The following is a 21,685-nucleotide window of genomic DNA, read 5'->3' on the forward strand; positions in this document are numbered from 1 at the left end:
GCATATTACGGTAGTTACTGCACCATATCCTCATGAAAAAGAACAAGTCACATTCTCATTAACCATTAAGCATGAAGATACTTACGAGCTGATTCGTTCCACAACATTCACATGAAAAGTAAAGAGATAGTATTATTTGTTAAAAGAAAGTATTCATCTGAACAGTTAATTTTATTCATTCCGATATTCAAGAGTTAGCAGAATCCTTGATACAGGCCTTAAATGATAATAATAAATATAACGTGAAGAAAAGTCAATTTTCTTATATTAATAATGGTATTATTTTGAAATCACTGATGATCTGTCCTTTTTGGTGGGCTCTCATGGGCGTGGTAAGTTTATAGGATTGATAAATTATGAGGATGTCTTTAGAATTGATCGATACTGCATATAACAGTACTTATTTCTCCATATCCTCATCAAAAAGAACAAGCCAAGTTCTAGTTAGCCATTTCGTAAAGTATGGAGATACTGGAAAGGAAAGGAAATCAGTCTCTTTTTGTATGATTACAGTGCTCACTTTCTCGCACCAAAGAATATATCATGGACTTAAATGATAATAATAAATATAACGTGATATAATGTGAAGAAAGCTCATTTTTATTATATCGACAAGGATAGTATTTTAAAATCTCTGGTGATCCATGTTATCTGATTGGCTCTCATGGACACGATGAACATCATAAGATGGATTAATTATGGGGATGTTATTAGAAATTAATCAACACTGCATATTACGGTAGTTACTGCACCATATCCTCATGAAAAGGAACAAGTCACATCTCATTAACCATTAAGCATGAAGATACTTACGAGCTGATTCGTTCCACAACATCCACATGAAAAGTAAAGAGATAGTATTATTTGTTAAAAGAAAGTATTCATCTGAACAGTTAATTTTATTCATTCTGATATTCAAGAGTTAGCAGAATCCTAGATACAGTACTTAAATGATAATAATAAATATAATGTGAAAAAAAGTCAATTTTCTTATATTAATAATGGTATTATTTTGAAATCACTGATGATCTGTCCTTTTTGGTGGGCTCTCATGGGCGTGGTAAGTTTATAGGATTGATAAATTATGAGGATGTCTTTAGAATTGATCGATACCGCATATAACGGTACTTATTTCTCCATATCCTCATCAAAAAGAACAAGCCAAGTTCTCGTTAGCCATTTCGTAGAGTATGAAGATACTGGAAAGGAAAGGAAATCGGGCTCTTTTTGTATGATTACAGTGGTCACTTTCTCGCACCAAAGAATATATCATGGACTTAAATGATAATAATAAATATAACGTGATATTATGTGAAGAAAGCTCATTTTTATTATATCGACAAGGATAGTATTTTAAAATCTCTGGTGATCCATGTTATCTGATTGGCTCTCATGGACACGATGAATATCATAAGATGGATTAATTATGGGGATGTCATTAGAAATTAATCAATAATGCCTATTACGGTAGTTACTGCACCATATCCTCATGAAAAGGAGCAAGTCACATACTCATTAACCATGAAGTATGAAGATACTTACAAACTGATTGGTTCCACAACATCCACATGAAAAGTAAAGAGATAGTATTATTTGTTAAAAGAAAGTATTCATCTGAACAGTTAATTTTATTCATTCTGATATTCAAGAGTTAGCAGAATCCTTGATACAGAACTTAAATGATAATAATAAATATAATGTGAAGAAAAGTCATTTTTTATATTAGTAATGGTATTATTTTAAAATCACTGAAAATCTGTCCTTTTTGGTGGGCTCTCATGGGCGTGATAAGTTTATAGGATTGATCAATTATGAGGACGTCTTTAGACTTGATCGATATTGCATATGCGGTAGTTATTGCACCATGTCCTCATGAAAAGGAAGAAGGCAATTTCTTATTAATCATTATGTAAAGTATGAAGACACTTACTAACTGATTCGTTCCACAAAATCCACATGAAAAGTAAAAGGATATTATTAATTATTAAAAGAAAGTTATCATCTGAAAAGTTAATTTTTTTTTTGAAGAGTTAGGAGAATCTATGATAATATTCTTGATAAAAGTAAGAAGATTCAAGTTATCAATATAGGAAAAGAGTCATCTTAAAAGTTATGATTCGGTCAAAGCTTAGATTTACTAATAAAAGTACTGTCTCAGTGAGTTTGATAAAAACATTCATATGAAGATAATAAGATCATTCCTATCAAACATGGGATAACAGCAGGTAGACACGTAAAAAGGAAAAAATATGAAACTTTTTAATGAAGAAAAGAATAATCTTGGAAGTTGTTTCAATCTGTTTGTTCATAGAGCAGATTCCTTGATGAAGGACTGTCCCTGATTTTTATAAGAGCATTAATCCGCATGAATTATATACATCATTTGAATTTTTAATCAACTTCGTCAGTAATTAACGTCAGAACTACCATCCACTGAAAGGAAAAAGCCACGCGCATGCATTCCTAACTAACAGTGAATAAAATAATTAGGACACTTACATCCTGATTTGTTTATAGATTTCCACAGGAAGAGGAAGAAAATGAGATAATTATTAGTAAAAACAATAATTTTCAAAGTTGAACTTACCTCACTCTAATCTAATCTTTTTACATTTTTGAATAAATTATTTCCACTTGATTCGTTCAGAGACGTTCATTATCAGGAATTTCAGTTATTGCAGTAGTCATTTATTTGAAATAAGGGCAGAGAATTCTTGTCAGCGATAAATAAATTATAATTGTATTTGCAGAGTGCAACAGTTAAGGTTCCTGAGCACTATATTTCTAGGGTGTTACTAGGGGAAATCTTGCTGGTATTGAATTTCTTTCTAATTGGACCGATATTGATAACTTGCTGTGGACTGTGACTGACGTTACGTTACTTTTTAGTGAAAATTGATAATCAGGGGCGTTCAACACTCATATCACCAACGGCGAAGCTGTGAGTGATATTTAGTTGGAAGTTTTCCCAAATGCCCTGTAGAAACCATGCTATTTATCATTTGATAAAGGGGTTCAGTTTCCAAAGAAACTGTGTTGCCGTGTCGGTGAGGGAGTATAAAATGATAATTTTAGCTTTATCAAGTGAGTTGACAAAGTAAATTGGCCACCGCAAAGACTTTCAAAGCTGACTTTCGAGCGCTAGCCCTTCTTCACAGCGAATGGAGGAATTGTGGGCTGTGTCTGTGTTTAAATGCAGAAAATGGATAAACAAGAATACATTAGTTGAATGAAGAGCATTCGCTGATACCGTGGGTATTAAGAGTTTCGATTTGAAAGATAAAAAATTGTTTAAGAGTTTTGCGGCTTTCGAAACTGCTTAGTTGTAAGGAAGGTCGCAGACTGCCATGTGTTCACTCCTAATTACCACGGTATCAGCGAACGCTTTTCATTGACCTAATTTATTCTTGTTTTTCTTGTCACCATGTTCCCACCTTTAGCTTAGTTCCATTTTCTGCATATAAACTCAAACACAACTCGCAATTTTTCATATAAAATTAGTTTATAACGTAAATTGGCCATCTTAAAGAGTTTTCTCAGCTTAGGCATCTGATAAGACTTGTAACACATTATGTGTAGGCGAGAAGAATAAAGTGTCAACATACCTAAGCATTGTACCCTAAATAACATCACTAATAGGAAAACAATTTGTGGCTGAGGCATCCCTTCGGGAAAATAAAATTATTTTTAAAATTAGTATCAATGAAAAACGGTAATCTTATTAGTTTATCCTAAAAGGCGTGAGGTCACGAGGGCTAGATATTGGCCGGGTTCCTTTCTTGCGTTTTCATGGACGAGACTAAGTCGAGGTCAATAACACGGAAAAAAGAATGAGGCTAATATCCAGCCATCTAGACCAAACAAGCATAGTCAATAACGCATTTATGAGACAAGAAAAAGATCATCGCTTTATAAAGAATCAACACTCATTCATTTCGGAAGACTGGAAAGGAAGCCCCCTATGTTTGTACCAAATAAACGTACGAATCGTTTAAGTTTATCATTTATGTTATCTTGTTTTTCTACTGTCTTTTGCCGCTTTTTGCGACCTTATCGCCGGTACTGTCCAAACATAAAGAAACTTGGTCGTCTGAGTAATTTTTTTCGTGCGCTGAATCAAAATGGGAAATTCCCTGCGGGCAAGATGGGTCCGATCAGGTGGGCAATTAGAACACAATATTCGCCTCATATTGCTTAGGGGCTCTGCCAGCGATATAATAAACTCTCATACACACGTCCATTTCATTTGTGTAATCTTGGTAGTTTTTAGTTGGTAATCAAAAATAACTAAAATGAATACATTATTATTGGACACTTACTGAAAGATGGAGGCATCAACTGAATTTGTCAATTTCCGGTTAAGTGATGACAATTTCAAACCACGCTTGTTGGCTCCTCTAATTTTACTGCAAAGTGGTTATCACATCAAAATACGTCATAAAAGCACATGGGACTCATATACACCTTATCACAAACTTACGTTTGATTGTATAAAACATTAACAAATGGCCTTTTCGATCCGTTTGCTCTCAATTTTTTTAGACTTATACAGAAAATCCCAAAGCTTAGCCGGTTAAAGTTTCAGGCATAAACTGAGTACAGTGTGGGCCACTCCTATCACTATTCGATGTATATATTCCTGTGGCTTGATCATTAAAGCCAAGTCTTCACTAATTTGAGGTTAACGGGAGAACAGCTCTTGAGCACAGTAATATTCACTCTCTCGAATTCCTTTTTTTTTTTCATCGGATGTCCGTGTATTGAGCTTTTTAGATATCACCAGAACCATTGCCAGCCATTTTGTCGCCAAATGTCTCACTCTTGTCTCAGTGTATTGCTTTTTCTAAAGAAAAATGTGAGGCCAACGGTAAAATACCTCCCGTAATATTGTGCAAAGTTTGTTTTCCGCCTTTGGTTTGTTTTGATGTGTTTTGTCTTGTTCTGCTGTTTTTAACTCTTCATTTAGGTGACGTATTCATGAAGGCGTGTTTGGAGCAAAGGAGCATCACTCTAAATTCAGATCACATATGCAAAACAGCTTTACGTTTTATTACCTTCATGTCAGTTTACTCTGGAGCAGCAAGCAGTCGAATATCAGGTATCGATCACCCTGGTAATGTAAAAAAAAGAGGATACCTTATTTCAGATGCACGCCAGCGATCTACATTGGGAATGCTTTAAGAACTCATGTCAGCATCCATCAGACAAACAGCGGCAAGTCACCCAAAATCTACTTTCACTCCGACATTCATATTTTGTAGCCCAATATGTCCTAATAATTGTGGTTTGGTTTTTTTGTAAAAATATATTTTTGTTTTCTAGCATGAGTGGACGCAAGTGGCCTCAACTGTAAGTACTTTCTAGAAATGTAAGGATATTATCCTAGCATTCCTAAAATTCCGAGCTGCGCGAGAGTGTCAAAATCCGTGCGTATGTCACAGAAATGTCACTAGACCTTAAATACGCCAGATAAGTGCAAATAAATCGTGTGGATATATTTCTCTTTATAATCTACAATGTAAAGCAAAGGAACCGGCCGAGGAATATAGGCACTATTGATTGCGTGTGAAACAAAAACATTAGCTGATGACATTTTGATATCAGGCATTTATTCATTTATCTTCTCATATTTATTCGCCCTCGTCTGGCGTACTTTAGGTCTAGTGACATTTCTGACATACGCACGGATTTTGACACTCTCGCGCAGCTCGGAATGTTAGGAATGCTAGGATAATATCCTAAAATTTCTGAAAAGTACTTACAGTTGAGGCCACTTGCGTCCCCCCATGAATTATTTTTTTCCTTCTAACGCTCAAATATGCAAATTTTCACCGTGAATATTACCGAGTTGTGTGACCTGATGTAACGAATATACTTGACCTCCGGTATTTCTCTCAACATAATCCTTTGTTTTATCATCTTAACTTAATCCCCTGTCATTACTGAAGCTGGCAATGGCCGTGGTTACACACACCTTGGGTTTGGGGCCTTACGGAGGGTAAATGGCTTGGGTTTGGTTAAGCTCAGGTTTCGTGTTACCCTTGGGGATGCGGTTATACAATAAAAGACTCCCCTCAGGGTCAAATATAATTACATATGAGTTCATTGACCTGACAAATTGGCAGGAAAAGTACGGAGCAACATGGATGTTACGAATTGAGATCTACTAAGCTAAATTTCAGTGATTCTCTTGCCTATTATACGACAGTCCTCTATAAATATAACAGTCCAGCAGTTTTTTGCGTGAAGACACCGAAGAAGGCGCGAAATTAGCATTAGCGCATCGGAGGTCACCTCAAACACTGCAGGCGGTTTCCTGTATTAGCTACATTCTGCCTTATGATTGGTCATGCCACCTCAGGGAGCAGATAAACCGAACTTTTCATTTCAGGAACTGTCATAGGAAGTTCTTTTGTTCTTTTTGATGTATCCATGGAAATAACCTTAGGACAGTTTCAGTCTGAGGAAAGCGGTTACACAAAAACGTCCTTGCCCAGGCAAACGCTATTTACCCATGGGTAAAAGAGCTAGTGTAACCACGACTAATATAATATTTATTTTTTGGTAAATATTTTTTTCTGACGTACTTACATGATACATACATACATGACAAGCGTGACACATATAACTTAAGAATTTGTTCATGCTTATCGAGTTATGGATGCACGCGGGAAGTTTGAAGAGCACGAAAAATGCGTAAGAGTAGCTCGAGGCGTAGCCGAGAGCAACTCTAGCTTTTTGAACGTTCTCCATAACTCGATATATGCACAGCTAAAACATGAGCAAATTCTCTATAAAGTTATTTAGGTACTTGAGTCTTATCTGTGTGGGAGTGGCAACAATTGATGTCTATCCATAAAAAGTAACAATTCAAAAGCAAACAATTGAAAAATCCCAAAAATAAAAATTCCTTGATCGATGTGCTCTAGAGGCTCAAGTCAGATCATTAAAATCGTCCTAGTAATGCTTATTTCAGGTATTAGGGACTTGTCAGAAATTACCAGGGGGGAGGGGGGGGTGGGAATTTTAAATTTGGGTTCGGAAATTAGGTGACCCATCCCTGCAATGGGAGTGAAATTTGCTAACCCTCCCCTTGAGCTTGGCCTAAAATATCATGACCCTCCCCCTCTTGTATAAATGATAAAATCTAGTTCTTGCAATACACTAGGGTGCGTCAGTATTATGAAAACTCAAAATATATTTCTAATCTGTTCTTTGTCATGCTACATACATACATTTTCGATGACAGCATTAATTAATTAATTAATTAATGAAAAGTACATGTTTGTTAAATTCTTGCTATAGTACTTCACAGTTTATATCCATAACATTCCGTAAACCGTTGTATTTTTCTCTTTTTTGCCAAATAAAGAACTTCCTTTTTCTTCTGTGGGTGAACCTCTACATGATCACGGGCATATATTTGCATGACCCTCCCCCTTTTAACTGCCCATTTTTCATGACCCCTCCCTTTTCTGAGGCTCAAAAAGTTGTGACCCCCCCTCTGTTTCCACCCCCTCCTCCCCCCTGCTAATTTCTGACAAGTCCCTTATATTGAGCGAAAAACACCTTAAAACGTACCACTTAGGTCTCTGGTTTTTTTTACCCTTAAAGGTACGAGAAGCATCCTTATCCATTTCTAATCTCCTTCTTCCCCACAAATTGTAGTGATTTATACCAGTAAACGGTGGCGATAAGTAGACACACCATGCATATTTCATAGTCGCAAGCAAGTAAATTTTGCCGGACTTTGAGTTCGTCTCAACATAGAACAACACCAATACACAAGGAAATTTTTACAGTAACCATTTAACCATCCTTTTGTCTTTTAAAAGCTCGAAGCTCAGTAGATTCCGTCATATCGATCATTATTAAATCTGTCTTTGTTTTGATGTTACTTTTCGACATGGGAAAAGTCGGACAAAAATATTTACCAAAAAATAAATCTTTCTTTGCCAGCGTGACAGGGGATTAAGTTTAGGTGATAAAACAAAGGATTATGTTGACAGAAATAACGGAGGTCAAGTTTATTCGTTACATGAGGTCACGCAACTCGGGTAATAGTCACGGTGAAAATTTGCATATTTGAGCGGTAGTACGAAAAATCATTTCTCGAAAACCAAAATATATTTTCACAAAAAAACTACACCAAAATTATTAGGACATACTGGGCTCCAAAATGTGAAAGCAGGAGTGAAATCAAATCTCGGGCGGTTTGCCACAATATTTCAAATTTGTGCGATGGATGCTGACATCCTCTATTAAAGTGATTGAAATTTGCAAAGTTCATAGCACCATGTGTTTTAATTAAAAAAACCGGGTGGAAGACCTCACACCTCTTTTGAAATCCATAAAATCTCAAATGGGCATAAAATGCTCCCTATCAAGTGCCGGCCTCTTTTTCTAGTATAGGTCATCTTGTGTTTATGAAAAGTGGTACATAAAGGGAGGCTCGGTCGATTTGAAGCAAAAGACCTGAACATGTTTTCTCAACTCCAGCTGTTCACAAAGAATGAATTAATTCTGAATCAGGTTTCCTGTGGAGATTCCGACGTAAACAACTGTCTCAAACCGAAGAAAATACATCACGCTTTTGAAATCTTTGCCCAGAACTTATCGTTTCTAATTTTCCAAAATTATAAAAGTGAAGTATGAAGAACAACCATCTTTAAAACATCATTACTGATTTGGGAAAGACGTCCTTGAAGCTAATGTCTTTCTTCCAAAAATGGAAATTCAAAGAATATTTTACGACCACTTCTTTCTCTAAAACAGATCATTTTACGTCCATAACAACGGTACATAGAAAGAAAGTTCAGTCTACTTCTTGGTCACGTTCCTGTGAAGATTACGGCTGCCTTAGTCAACCGTATCTTAAACTGAGTGGTATAAACCACGCTTTTAAAACTCTCAGGTCTGCACTCATCAATTTTCATTTACCACAATTGTAAACTTACAAGACTTAGCCTGTCTAAAACATCATCACTGTGAAAGGGAAAACTTCCTTGAAGTTTTTTTTTCGCATTTAAAAGATGAAAAATTAAAGAAAAACTACCAGCAAAACTAGACCGCGTCAATACTCGCACCATACATTCATGATAAAAAAAATAAAATACGAAAGTGTCCATTTACCTTTCAAAGTTGAATTTCTTCGACGATGGAATAATATTCAAGCGAACTTAAAGCTTGAGAAGCGCACAGAAGGTGCAAAGTGCTAGTACTGTCTTGGTATACTATCAAAACAAATACGTATTCACTTAAGCGTTTGATGACCAAATATCAAGGTTATTGAAACAAAAGAGCGAAGGCTTATTAACAAATTGTTCTCTTTTAATCAATTATTCATGACAAGTTTCACTTTTAACTGAAATTAGCACAAACCGGCTGAAACCATATGAGAACAGAAGTAACTTTATCCCGGGGAAGAGTCCATTTATCATCAATCGCTTTTACCTCGTCCGATCCCATATATCTATTCCATCTTATTAAAGTAGAGCTCACAGAGCCAACCATACCTATAAAATTTGCTAGTAACTCATAAAGCCGAGAAAATTTGGTTTTTAAATAACCGTACTACTGGTGGAATCAAATTTGAAGTCATTCAAATAATGTGCAAACATTGACCCAAATATCTCTCTACTCACCCGCTTAAAAAACAATCATTTCAGGGTTTATCTCGTTGTTCGATCTTCTCTTGAAAAATGGAACTTTCTCAAAATATCAAGCCTTGATGGCTTACTGTGCAGGAAAAAAACTGTCGGATTTTCATATGATAAAATAATAATAATAATAAGTCTTTATTAAGCACTCTAAACAACAAACGTGTTTAGTTACAATGATATGAAATCAGCAAGTATAAAACTAATAAACTAACTAAATTACTAACTGAATAACTAATAAGAGAACAAACATCTATTAATAAAGGTCCTTTTGAAACGTTCAGTTCTGACAAGCGGGAGAATATAATTATGGCGCCTCTTACGTAGCGTATCCATTGTTCGCTCTGGTGGCAAAAGGTCATCTAAAGCTGTTGGAAAATCGCTGTCGGTGATCTTGGCCCACAACTTCTTATCTTTTAGAATAATAATATTTTCAATCGAAAAAAGCTCTTTACAGTAGCCAAGCTTAAAAGCTCTCTTGAACAGCCTGTCAACAATATGTTGTGTACAAATTACAAACGGCGGCGTATGTAACATAAAAGAGAGATAAACAAGGTTTTTTTCTCAGGATCAGTCCTGAGTCGTGCTGATAAACATCTCTGATCTTACAATAAATGCTCTAACCCGAAAAAATGAGGCTTTCTTGCAATTAATTAATGTTTTGGATTGACAGGTTAAAGAAAACGGGTTTTCTGCGGTCCATCAGGCGTCGAGCAGTCTCAATGTTCTTTTGCGCTAGGCGCATGTTGCGTCATCCTCAGAGACTCAGTGGCTGTGAGTCGATTTCAAGTCAGGGCGGGAGGTAGGTTGACAGCATGGTCTACCTAAGGTCTCTTCTGCCAAGAGGAGTTCGTGGAGTTGTTGCTAGCGCTAACCATGAGTTTAATCATCAGCGATTGATATTTTAGCACTAACAATTGAGTTTTATCACTAGCGATTGATGATATTGGCACAAATGGCTCCCCATAAGAAGTGGAGGTTTGGTCAGAGAAACCACTTTTTCTGTTCACTGGTTTTCAAGGCTCTTCCTAGCTCGACACATCAAAGCGTAAAATGACAGCTACGCTGGCAATAGGAGAAGTTCTACTTTGTTTCAGCTTTTTTTCTCTAAAGGCTTTTAAAAGCCAGGGATGATAGCTATATCCCTTTTAAATGGGTTCAGAACTTAAAATTTGCAAACAATCCGCCTGTTCCAAGTGTTCAGTCAGTAAAACAGAGCACATTAGTGAACAGCACAAAGTAGCAGCAGAAAAAAATAGAATCAAGGTTTCCACTTTTATCCAACTCAACCCAAAACCTCCCTCCTCTTTTCGCTCTGCCGCTACTGTCACTCAGTTTACCATCATGCATTATTTTCCTAAACAAACGGCTTGAACAGAGTATAGGACATGCGTTTCTCTTTCCACAGGAAGGTTTAAAAAAAGTCAGGGAGAAGTTTGACGGGGGTTTGGCATTAATAATAAGTACTAGACCCCTTGCTGACTGGATTGCGTCGCACGAGGCCTCATATTCTCCCGCAAGCAAAGGATCGCTCGTGCGGAAACGCTTATCCCTTTACTGCCTAGGGGAAATGCCAAATTTTTCTAAAATGAGAACGATGAACCTTTAGACCACGTATAATATATCATTTCAAAGGTGTTTTCAGGGGTATGCTATAACGACACAAACAGGCGAGGAGGATGCCACTAAAAATACTGAGAAGTGTTCAAAGTGAAAAATAAAAAGGTCGAAAAAGTTTACGTTTGCCTCGTATATATGAGGTATCTACCACTAAGCTACAGCTTAAATTGTAGTTCCTAGAGCATTGTTTGTTGTGAGATATCACCTTAACCAATACAGTATGTCGGAAACATGGAGACACCCCCACGCGAGAACAATTTCGTTACCCTTCGAAACCAGATACTTGTTTTGTTTGTACAGTAATTTGTTGATTGATGGACACGTGAAATTTAACTACAATAATCGCATGTACATTAGACTTTGATCAGTCCTTTTCTCGAAGCGAAGACTAGGTTGTATTAGTAGGTTTTACGATACAAGGTCAATTTTGTTATAGCAGGAAGAATTAATTAAACGAATAAATTGACAAATCAATACAAGTTTCTAAGTTTATGACACAGTAAAAAGACAAAAAGTTCCAAAAGTTGAAGGGTGGTATATCAAGTCCTACATTGGAAAGGGCTATGCTTTTATATCCTCAATATGCATCTTGTGCCATATGGCACTCTTGGGCATTAAAAGGAATCATTACACTGAGGGTCTGCTGACAGACTACAGGCTAGCAAACAATCCTTTACTTTATGTTTCTTGATTCCTTAGTTTTATTTGGATTTCATTTCCAGATAAAATCACTATAAATTAATTAAGGTGATTTTAAAAATTTTTTGGATCCATGTATGACCAGCCTGACTTCTTCTGATGATGTGCCATTTCACATTTTTTCCCGTCATATTTTCTTATAATCCTAATAAATAATATTGTGGTCATCCAATGCACCCTAATATGTAAAAATCTTCATGATAATTGATTGTTGTGAGATATCGAGTCTTATATTGGAGGGGGCTATGCTTTTATGCCCTCAATATGCATCTTGTGCCATATGGCACTCTTTGGCATTAAAGGGATCATTATACTGAGGGTCTGCTGAAAGACTACAGGCTAGCAAACAATCCTTTGCTTTATGTTTCTTGATTCCTTACTTTTACTTTGAATTTCATTTCCAGATAAAATTATTACAAATTAATTAAGGTGATTTTAAATTTTTTTGGATCCATGTATAACCAGCCTGACTTCTGTTGGAAACTGTACAATACGTTAATTATTCTCAATTTGATTGACATTTATAGGGGTTTTCATTTATTTATACATGACTAAGCAAACCTGTATGCAGCACGTGTTTTATCGTCCCATACATGGCTCTGTTCCACGTACTTACAACGGGACGTTGAGTGTGTTTTCTTCTAATAAGCCGAGAGTTGTGAGTGGGAGTCAACTGAAGCGTAGTGGCAAAATTGTTGAATCAAGCGAATAAATCGTGAGTTTATAGGGAAGCGTGGTACAGCTTTTTCACCTTTTCGACACAGTGGCGACCCTGCCAGGACAGCGTTGGAAATCATCGACAAACAAATTGCCGAACTTGAGAGTAAATTGAAGACGTTGAATTTTCGTTAGAAGTAGACAGGAGATGTCTTAAAGAAAGATGATCAAACGGCTTTTAAGAGACACAAGGTTTCCGTTGAGGCCCCAGTGACTACAGTAGTCAAGTTAAAGGCATGCCTTGAGGAACAGAAGTTCACGAACGGCGAGGACGATGAGGCAGTACAAGAATGGGCCGACGAGATCGACCGAGTTGTTAACGAAGGAGATGCCTGTATAGGCGAATTGGCAGAACGAATTGAAGAAATCGACCGTAATCTAAAACACGCAACGGTGCTCTACGAGCACAAAAGAGAAGTCGAACTAGAGAAAGAGAAAATGGTGCAACAAGAAGAAGGAATTGGAATTTGAGAGGAAGAAGTTGGAGCTAAAACAAGCGCAAACGGAACCGCCGGAAAATGTGCACGTGCAAATGGCTAGCAACGTGGTGAGAATGCCCAAGCTCGTGATCGCAAAATTTGACGGAACACCGCAAGATTGGCTTCGTTTTTGGGGACAGTTCAAAAGTGAAATTGATGAATCCAGTGCCCCTGAAGTCACAAAGTTCTCCTATTTGAAAGAATTAGTAAATTTGAAGGTGAGAAATCTCATCGACGGTCTTCCGTTACCAAAAGGCTAAAGATCTACTTACAAGAAGATATGGGAAAGCGAGTGAAGTTGTGGGAACTTACGTTAGGAATATTTTGGAGCTGTCCACCGTGCGCGAGAGAAACGTAAAGAAGATACATGAATTTTACGAAACACTGCTGTTCAATGTGGAGTCATTGCGAACATTGAAAAGTTTACCCAAATTGGACGGCGCGGTTCGATTTACCTTCGACAGGCTTGACGCGATAAAGAACGAACTTGCTATGATAGATGAAAATTGGTGCGAATGGACTTTTGTGGAATTCTTAGAGACGCTGGAGAAATGAGCAATTAATAATCCCTTTCAAATGAAACGAAATCAAAGAGCTCAAATTTCCGTCGAGATCAGTCCAGAGCATTTCTTGCCAAAAGAAAGAAACCGGAAACCAGTCGAGGGCGAGCCCAGGGGCGTGTCTTTATTGTTGTAGCGAACAACATAAGGCAATTAACTGTGATAATGTCCAAAGCATTGAAGAAAGGAAGAAAATACTTGCCAATAAGCGCTTGTGCTTCAATTCCACAGGTGCCAAACACCGAGCCAGCGATTGCAAGAGCAGAAATACTCGCAGAATTTGCGATGGAAAGCACCACACTTCGATATGTGACAAGAAGGAAAGTCGAGAACCGGGTATGACTGCAAATTTAACTGGCGACTCCAGTGTTATTCATCCCGTAATAGTCATAACCATGGGCGGATATAAATTCAGGGCTCTGTTGGACAGTGATGCCAGCCATTCATATGTTTCGTCAACTGCGATTGAGTTAATTAAAGCTAAAGTGAAGAGTATGAGTTTGCGCCAAATCGCCATGCTTACAGGCGTTGAAACCAGAACTATGCAAGTCTACAAGGTTGTCATGCGTTCTGTGACTGGAGATTTCTCACTAAACGTAAATGTCACGAAAATCGAAAAAAGGAAAATGTTGACCTTCGACAACCCAAGGTATTCCGATCTCGTAAAAAGTCACCCTCACCTGAGAGGTGTTGAAATGGAGGATAGTGATACAAAGGCTCATTTACCTGTGCACGTGATTATCGGCGCTAATGACTTAGCCAAGATACGGACAAGTGATCGTTTACGGGTCGAACGGAGAGGAGATCCAGTAGCAGAGCGTACACGTTTTGGGTGGACTATAATGTCCCCCGGAACAGATCTAGGTAACGCTTATCTCGTCGTGAATTCGACGGTTGATCATAACCGACTCTGCGCCCTAGACGACATTATTCGGGAACAGTTAGAGGAAGGTGTGATTGAGAAGGTACCAGCGAAGGTAACAGGCAAAGAAGTGATCACATGATTGTGGACTCTTCGAGTACCATGGCGGCGAGTGCCACGAGTTTACCGCGCTCCCGCTAGGTTTGTTTTTTACTTCTTCTATACGTTTTTCTCGACGAATATTCGCCTCAAAAGCGCCCACTTCCAACTCGACACATGGATAGCAGGGTTCTTTATGTGGCTAGAGATCTAAGCCAGCCTAAAATAAGTAATTTGCAGTTTTCAAAGAGGTCGAGCTACTGCAAGACATCGAAACCATCGCCGACAGAGAACTCGCCCTCACTAATTGTCACTTCGCGCGTCAAGCTTCCTAGGCACTATTACTTATCTCTCTTGCTGGTGACGTCTCAATAAATCCTGGTCCCGTTGCACCGCCAAGTCTGTCTGTGAGAGATTTTACGCGGTTCAGAGGACTCAAGGTCTCCCATCTGAATATAAGAAGTGTTTATCCTAAACTGGACTCGTTGAAACTTTGGTTACTCAATCAGTCCTTAGATGTTTTTTACAGTGTCGGAGACATGGCTCAAACCATCGATTACAGATAACGAAATTCAGATTCATGGTTATTCTTGCGTGAGATCTGACCGACTTCACAAAACAGGCGGTGGTACTATGGCCTATGTTCCTTATCGAATTAGACCCGCTCTTGGCGCCTCTTTACCTGAATCTTGTGCCATCGAAGTCTCTCGAACGAAATGCAAGAAACTGATTATCTGAACAATCTACAGAGCACCTTATTTGAATCTGGGAACTTTTTTTCAAGATTTAAAAACATTTACGTCTTCTGTGCCTGAGAAGACCGAACTTGTTCTGCTCGGGGATTTCAACATTTTTTTATGCTCTGAGATGAATAATGATAAAGCCAAGAAGCGCAAACTTCTCCAGGTGACAAATATTTATCACCTAGACCAACTAATTAGTACACGAACAAGAATAACGGAAAGATCATCAACATTGATTGACTTATTGTTTACCAATAAGTCTCATCATGTTATTGACCGAGGCGTTATTCCATCATCTCTAAGCGACCATTGTTTGATCTTCTGTGTTATCAAATCAGGTGTTCCCAAGGCTTCAGGGAGAACAATTGAATATCGGTCATACAAGCATTATTCAAAGCAGGAATTTCTGAATGACTTGAGAGATATTGACTGGGACCGAGCACTAAACAAGAATGACATTGACTTCGCAGTCGATGATTGGAACAAACTTTTCACTCACGTTGCCGATAGTCATGCTCCGATAAGAAAATCAAGAATTAAAGAGGTCCGTTCTCCTTGATGAATGTAAGACTAACTGAAGCTATGCACAAACGAGATCATTACCATCGTGAAGCCTTGTACAGTTACCTTTTACAATACCCTAATCCTCCCTCTTTTTTATTATGGGGACGTTATATGGGGGGACAAGCACAATGACACCATAATGTCAGAATTATAGATCCTACAGAATAAAGCTGCTAAAGTTCTGCTGGGGCACCCACCCTGAAGCTCGTCAACCGAAGCACTGACAAGTTTAGATCTCAAGTCACTCTCCGCAAGAAGGTTTTTTCATCGCTGCATTGCAATCCACAAGTGTCTGATTGGGGAAACTGATTTTAACTTTAATTTTATCAAAAACCAAACCGTCCATTCATATAACACAAGACGTTCCAATGATCTTCGTTTACCCCTTCCTCGAACTAACTGAGGTAAACAAAAATTTATCTATCGAGCTCCGAAAGACTGGAACAGTCTTCCAACTGATCTGAAAGAAACACATCTCTTATCTATTTTTAAATCCGAGCTGAAAACTTTTTAAAAAGATTTTGATTGATTTTAAACTTTGATATTTCGATCAGTTATCGATTCTAAGATTTTGACTCTTTTTCAATTTATTTATAAACATATTTTATTTCATTTTATTTATTCATTTTATTATTATTATCATTATTATTATTATTTTATCAATTAAGGTAATTAATTGTATTAATTAAATTAATTAGTTAATGAGGGCCCCCCTGAAAACCGCTGTAGCGAGTTGGGCTCCCTCGTTCAATATTATTATTATTATTATTATTATTAGAATTCTACATGCCCCAACGAGCGGCAATACGCGAGAATGCAGAATCAATCAAGTTACAAGTGGTATATGACGCCTCGGCCCATGCGTATGACGGTGTGCCATTCCTGAATGAGTGTTTACACACTGGTCCCCCATTACAGAATGAACTTTGGAATGTTATTGTCCACAACAGATTCCATCCTATTGCAGTAGCTGAGGATATGCGCAAGACCTTCCTACAGATACGTGTCAAGGAAGCCGAAAGTGACGCACTGAGATTTCACTGGATGAAAGACAAATCGACTGAAGAGCTGGAAGTGTTAAGGTTTACGAGAGTGGTGTTTGGTCTTGCTCCTTCTCGTTTCCTACTCGATGCCGTGATACAACAACACCTGGAAAGTGTGCAATCTGAGTACCCCGGGACTGTTCAAGAAATCAAGAACAGTCTGTATGTAAATGATTTGATTACCGGAGATACTACTGTGGAAGGTGCACAACAGCTCAAACATAATGCGGTAGAGATCTTTAATCGTGCAAAGTTCACCTTGCACAAATGGCACTCAAACGTGCCAGAACTAAAAGGCGACTACACCGATGACGAGCCTTCGTTTACTAAACAGCAGCTTGGTGCATCATCAGCTCGTGGAGAGCGCAAACTACTGGGACTTAAATGGGACAAAGAGGATGACACTTTATATGATTCATTCCCATCTTAGCCTGCTACATTGACCAAACGGGGCATCCTCGCCAACTTAGCGAAGATTTATGACCCGTTAGGATTTGTGTCGCCAGCAATTTTGGAGGGGAAACAAATCTATCGAGAGGCCAGTGAGATAAAGTTGAGCCGGGATACCCCACTTCCCGAGGGGGAGAGGAATGCATCGGATGATGTGTACTTTCCTCACATTCTTGTTCAGTACCAGGAACCGATCGACAACATTAAATTTCTTGCATTTGGTGATGCAAGTATTCATGGTATGTTTGCTGCTGTGTATGCTGTGGTTACACAAGCGTCAGGCGTGACACAGGGTCTGATTGCCGCCAAATCCTGCCTCGCCAAGAAAAGTCTGACGATTCCTCGTTTGGAGCTCGTGTCAGGCTACATAACAGTCAACTTGTCAACAAATATGCGAGTTGCTCTAGAAGGCTTCAGTATGACGAAGGATATACAGTGCTGGCTCGACAGCACCGTAGCCCTACACTGGCTGAACGATTACGGGGAGTACCGCCAATTTGTAGCTAATCGGGTTAAAAAGATCCAGAGCCACCCGAACACGCAGTGGAGACATGTACCGACATCCGAAAACCCAGCTGACTTGGGGAGCCGAGGCGGCAGTGTGAATGAAGCGGAGCTATGGTGGAACGGTCCGCTGAGGTTGTCTGACCCATCTCAGTAATCTGCTGATATTGTGACAAAGGCGACAGATGACAGCAATGCAGAGAAGAAGGTTCAACGAGAACTTTTCGCGCTCGGTGTCGAAGCAAACAATGACTTTGACACTGTTCTCGAGAAGTTCGGCTTGCGTAAAGCCATGAGAATTTGTGCATGGATCTCGCGGTTCAATCACAATTCTTGTCACCCTTCCGAGAAGATCATAGGATCTCTCACGACCGAAGAAATTCAGCAACAAGAAAGGTCCTGGATCAAGCGAGCGCAGAGCCAAGGGGCAAAGACGGTCAAGTTTGCCCGTGACCAGGAACAATTGAATCTGCAACACCGATGGTGTATTGAGGACGCAGTCAGGGTGAGCATCCGATTTACTTACCAGATTCGAATTCTTTCACAACGGAAATAGTGAAGCAAGCGCACGAGACAACTCTCCATGGCGGAGTCAGCATGACTTTGGCTAAAGTACGAGAAAGATTCTGGGTGCCAAGGCTTCGACGGCTTGCTAAGAAAGTAGTGAGACACTGCTTTGGCTGCATGACCCACCACCAGGTGATGTGCCAAAGTCACGTACAGGAGGGAGTACACCTTTTGATGTCATTGGTGTGGACTTAGCAGGACCAATCAAGTATGGTGGTAAGTGCAAGACAGAGGAGAAAGTCTACGTCGTACTATACTCCTGTTGTCTTACCCGCGGAATCTTCCTGAAAGTGCTACCCAGCTAAGAAACGGGCGAATTTATAAAGAGCTTTAAACGTCTGATCGCGAGGAGGGGTCGATCATCCCTTGTCTACTCAGACAAAGGTTCTACGTTCACAGCTGCGGCAAAGTGGCTGACGAAAGTGAAGGAGGATGAGAAGTTCCACTCATTCTTGAGTGATCAATCCATCACTTGGCGCTTTGATGCGAGTAGAGCGCCATGATGGGGAGGACACTTCGAAAGACTCGTTGGCTTATTCAAGTCTTCATTCTAAGGTCTGTAGGTCAGGGTCTACTAAGCTGGCACGAGCTCTGCGAGGTAGTCCTTGACATCGAAGTGTAGCTTAACCATCGACCTCTTAGTTACGTGGAGGATGACCCGAAATTCCCTACACTAACACCTAACTCCTTACTGTTTCTGAATGCTAACATTTTACCTGAGCTTGAGCCACATCTTCTCTAAGACCGCGACTTGAGGAAACGTGCGAAATTCTTGAAAGCTACCAAAGGTACAATGTGGCGTCGTTGGACCACGGAATACCTTAGAGCTTTTGAGAGAGGGGCATCAACTTAAACATAACACCAAACCAAACAGCTTGTCCGTAGGAGATGTTGTTATCATTAAGTCTGATGACCGAAACCGAAATCAGTGGCCCATGGGGGTAGTAGAAGACTTATTTACTGGACGAGATAGTGTTGTTTGGGCAGCGAAATTAAGAGCAGGCAGAGGATTCATGGAACGCCCAATCCAACATCTCTACCCATTGGAGTTGTCGTGCGACAGAAACCCTACGCCTTGTAATGACACACCTTTGAACCGAACTGCAGTGGAGTTCCGGTCGCGACGAGATGCTGATGTGGCAGCACGTCAGCAAATACAGGACATTGTAGAGGAAGACACTTGAAAGTAGTTACCAAAGAAACATTTTTATACTTATTTCATGCTGTGTTATAGAGTCAGTTCCACTTGCATATGCATTGTTCCCAAGTCATATGGAGGAGAGCGTTGGAAACTGTACGATACGTTAATTATCCTCAATTTGATTGACATTTATAGGGGACTTCGTTTATTTATACATGACTAAGCAAACCTGTATGCAGCACGTGTTTTATCGTCCCATATATGGCTCTGTTCCACGTACTTACAACGGGACGTTGAGTTTGTTTTCTTCTAATAAGCCGAGAGTTGTCCTAAAAGCAGTACAATACTTATCGTTAATAAACTTAATTAAGCCCACCACAGTCTATATCCTAGCTTACCACTGACACAATCTCATTGCTATCTCCACAGTTCCTTGGAATAAGCGATCTTCTGCAGTCACTCTCTCTCGGTATAGCTTTCTATGCAGTTGTCGCTCCAACAACAACAACTACCCTGACTACCACATACGCGAGTCTTAATAGATATATGACTTGTATATTCACAAAATGTTCTGGAACATTCCAGAAGCTTACAGAATAAGACGACCGTGAAGCGGGAGTCTGATTTTGTTAATTACGGGTATGATGAAAACTGTAATTGTCCAACTCACCAGAAGCTCAAGCAATAGTTCCCAGGGCCCCACATCAGTACAGTGAGAATAGTAAATAAAGTACACAACTCTGTCTCCACCATCTTGAATTGGTAAAAGGAGACTGAGGGAAGAGGTCAGCAAATCTATGTCACTAGCAGGTGATACGTATACAGCCATGTGATCAGGACCTGAGGCAGTTAGAAGTCAGACACTGGTGAGATATGAATACATGACATGATAATGTAAGGAGAAATTAGATGCTGGTCACTTCAAGGGGTCAAAGGGTTAAAAGAGAGAAACCTGACCTGATATTGAGAATTTAAATGAGTAAACTTGATCCTGTTTCTTCCTATGTAGCAATTTCACTTCCGTTGGAGATGTTTTGACTTGAGGTGGAGGACCAGGGAGATACCAAGATTTTCTGATTGCAAAGACATCACCTCACAGTTAGACAGAGTTATAAATTGAACTAAACAGTAGTTTTAAATGTTCAGAACAGCAATCAAATAAATTCAGATTTAGGTTAATAATACATGGTCCCCATTTTTTAACCAGTTGATTAATTAAGCAAAATCGGATTATGATGACGTACAAGCTCTGAAAATCTGAGCACATAGAGCTAACTTTTTGCCACAATATTTCTTTGCCATTTTCTACTGACCCCTCACTTTCCAGATTTAAAGCAAGGCTGTGTATTTTCTGCCCAACTTGCCTGGTATATTAGGTACCAAAGCGTGACAGCTTGCATTCTTTTGAATACTTTCCTTTGATGAAATTCCAGTGAATTGGCCATGCAATGAATAACCAGAGACTAATAGATGAACACTGAATGAGTAAGTACCACATACTGCACAAGATGCCTCTGTGGCAAGTAATAAGGAAAACCTCCATAAGCTCCATCCTGAGGTGCAGGCAAAGCCTTCTTAAACATGGGTATATCACTGAATGGCTGTATGCCAAAATAGTCCAGTGGAGTGATCCAGGCACCTGCATCTTGTTGAAACACTTCACCAGCATTATTGCAAAATGTTCTTGATGTGTGCTGCATGTAGAAAAAAAGTTGATGAAAGGTTTGACTGAAAAATCTTTTGGTTTGTGTCATCAATTGTATGAATGTATCCACTAATAAATGCTCTTACTAATAAATGGTGGTGAAAATGTACACTCCCGTATGATTTTAGAACCCTCCAAAAAATACTGACATATGCTGAAGGCTTGAATAATTAAAATGCAAGCATGCATGGTATCAGGGCTTTGCAACTTGCATTTTTAACAGAACCTAGCTAGGGAGGTTGAGACATGTTTGAAAAAAAAAAGGCCTCCTGT

The 21,685-nt window shown here is 39.0% G+C and overlaps 1 protein-coding gene across 1 annotated transcript in view; it reads right to left on the reverse strand.

The window, feature by feature from the left end:
* LOC149037509 (endoplasmic reticulum metallopeptidase 1-like) overlaps positions 1-21,461 on the reverse strand; it is a 68,275-nt gene extending 46,814 nt beyond the window's left edge. Inside the window, exons 1-3 of the mRNA XM_089186337.1 lie at positions 21,208-21,461; positions 20,665-20,780; positions 20,378-20,547 (exon numbers count right to left, since the gene is read on the reverse strand). Coding sequence (XP_089042463.1) covers positions 20,378-20,547; positions 20,665-20,780; positions 21,208-21,461 — 540 coding nt within the window. The remainder of the gene's footprint in view (positions 1-20,377; positions 20,548-20,664; positions 20,781-21,207) is intronic.
* Between the last annotated feature and the right edge of the window lie 224 nt (positions 21,462-21,685).

The sequence above is a fragment of the Pocillopora damicornis genome, chromosome 11, assembly GCF_964200805.1.
Source record: "Pocillopora damicornis chromosome 11, jaPocDami1.2, whole genome shotgun sequence".
Classification (NCBI taxonomy): Eukaryota; Metazoa; Cnidaria; class Anthozoa; order Scleractinia; family Pocilloporidae; genus Pocillopora; species Pocillopora damicornis.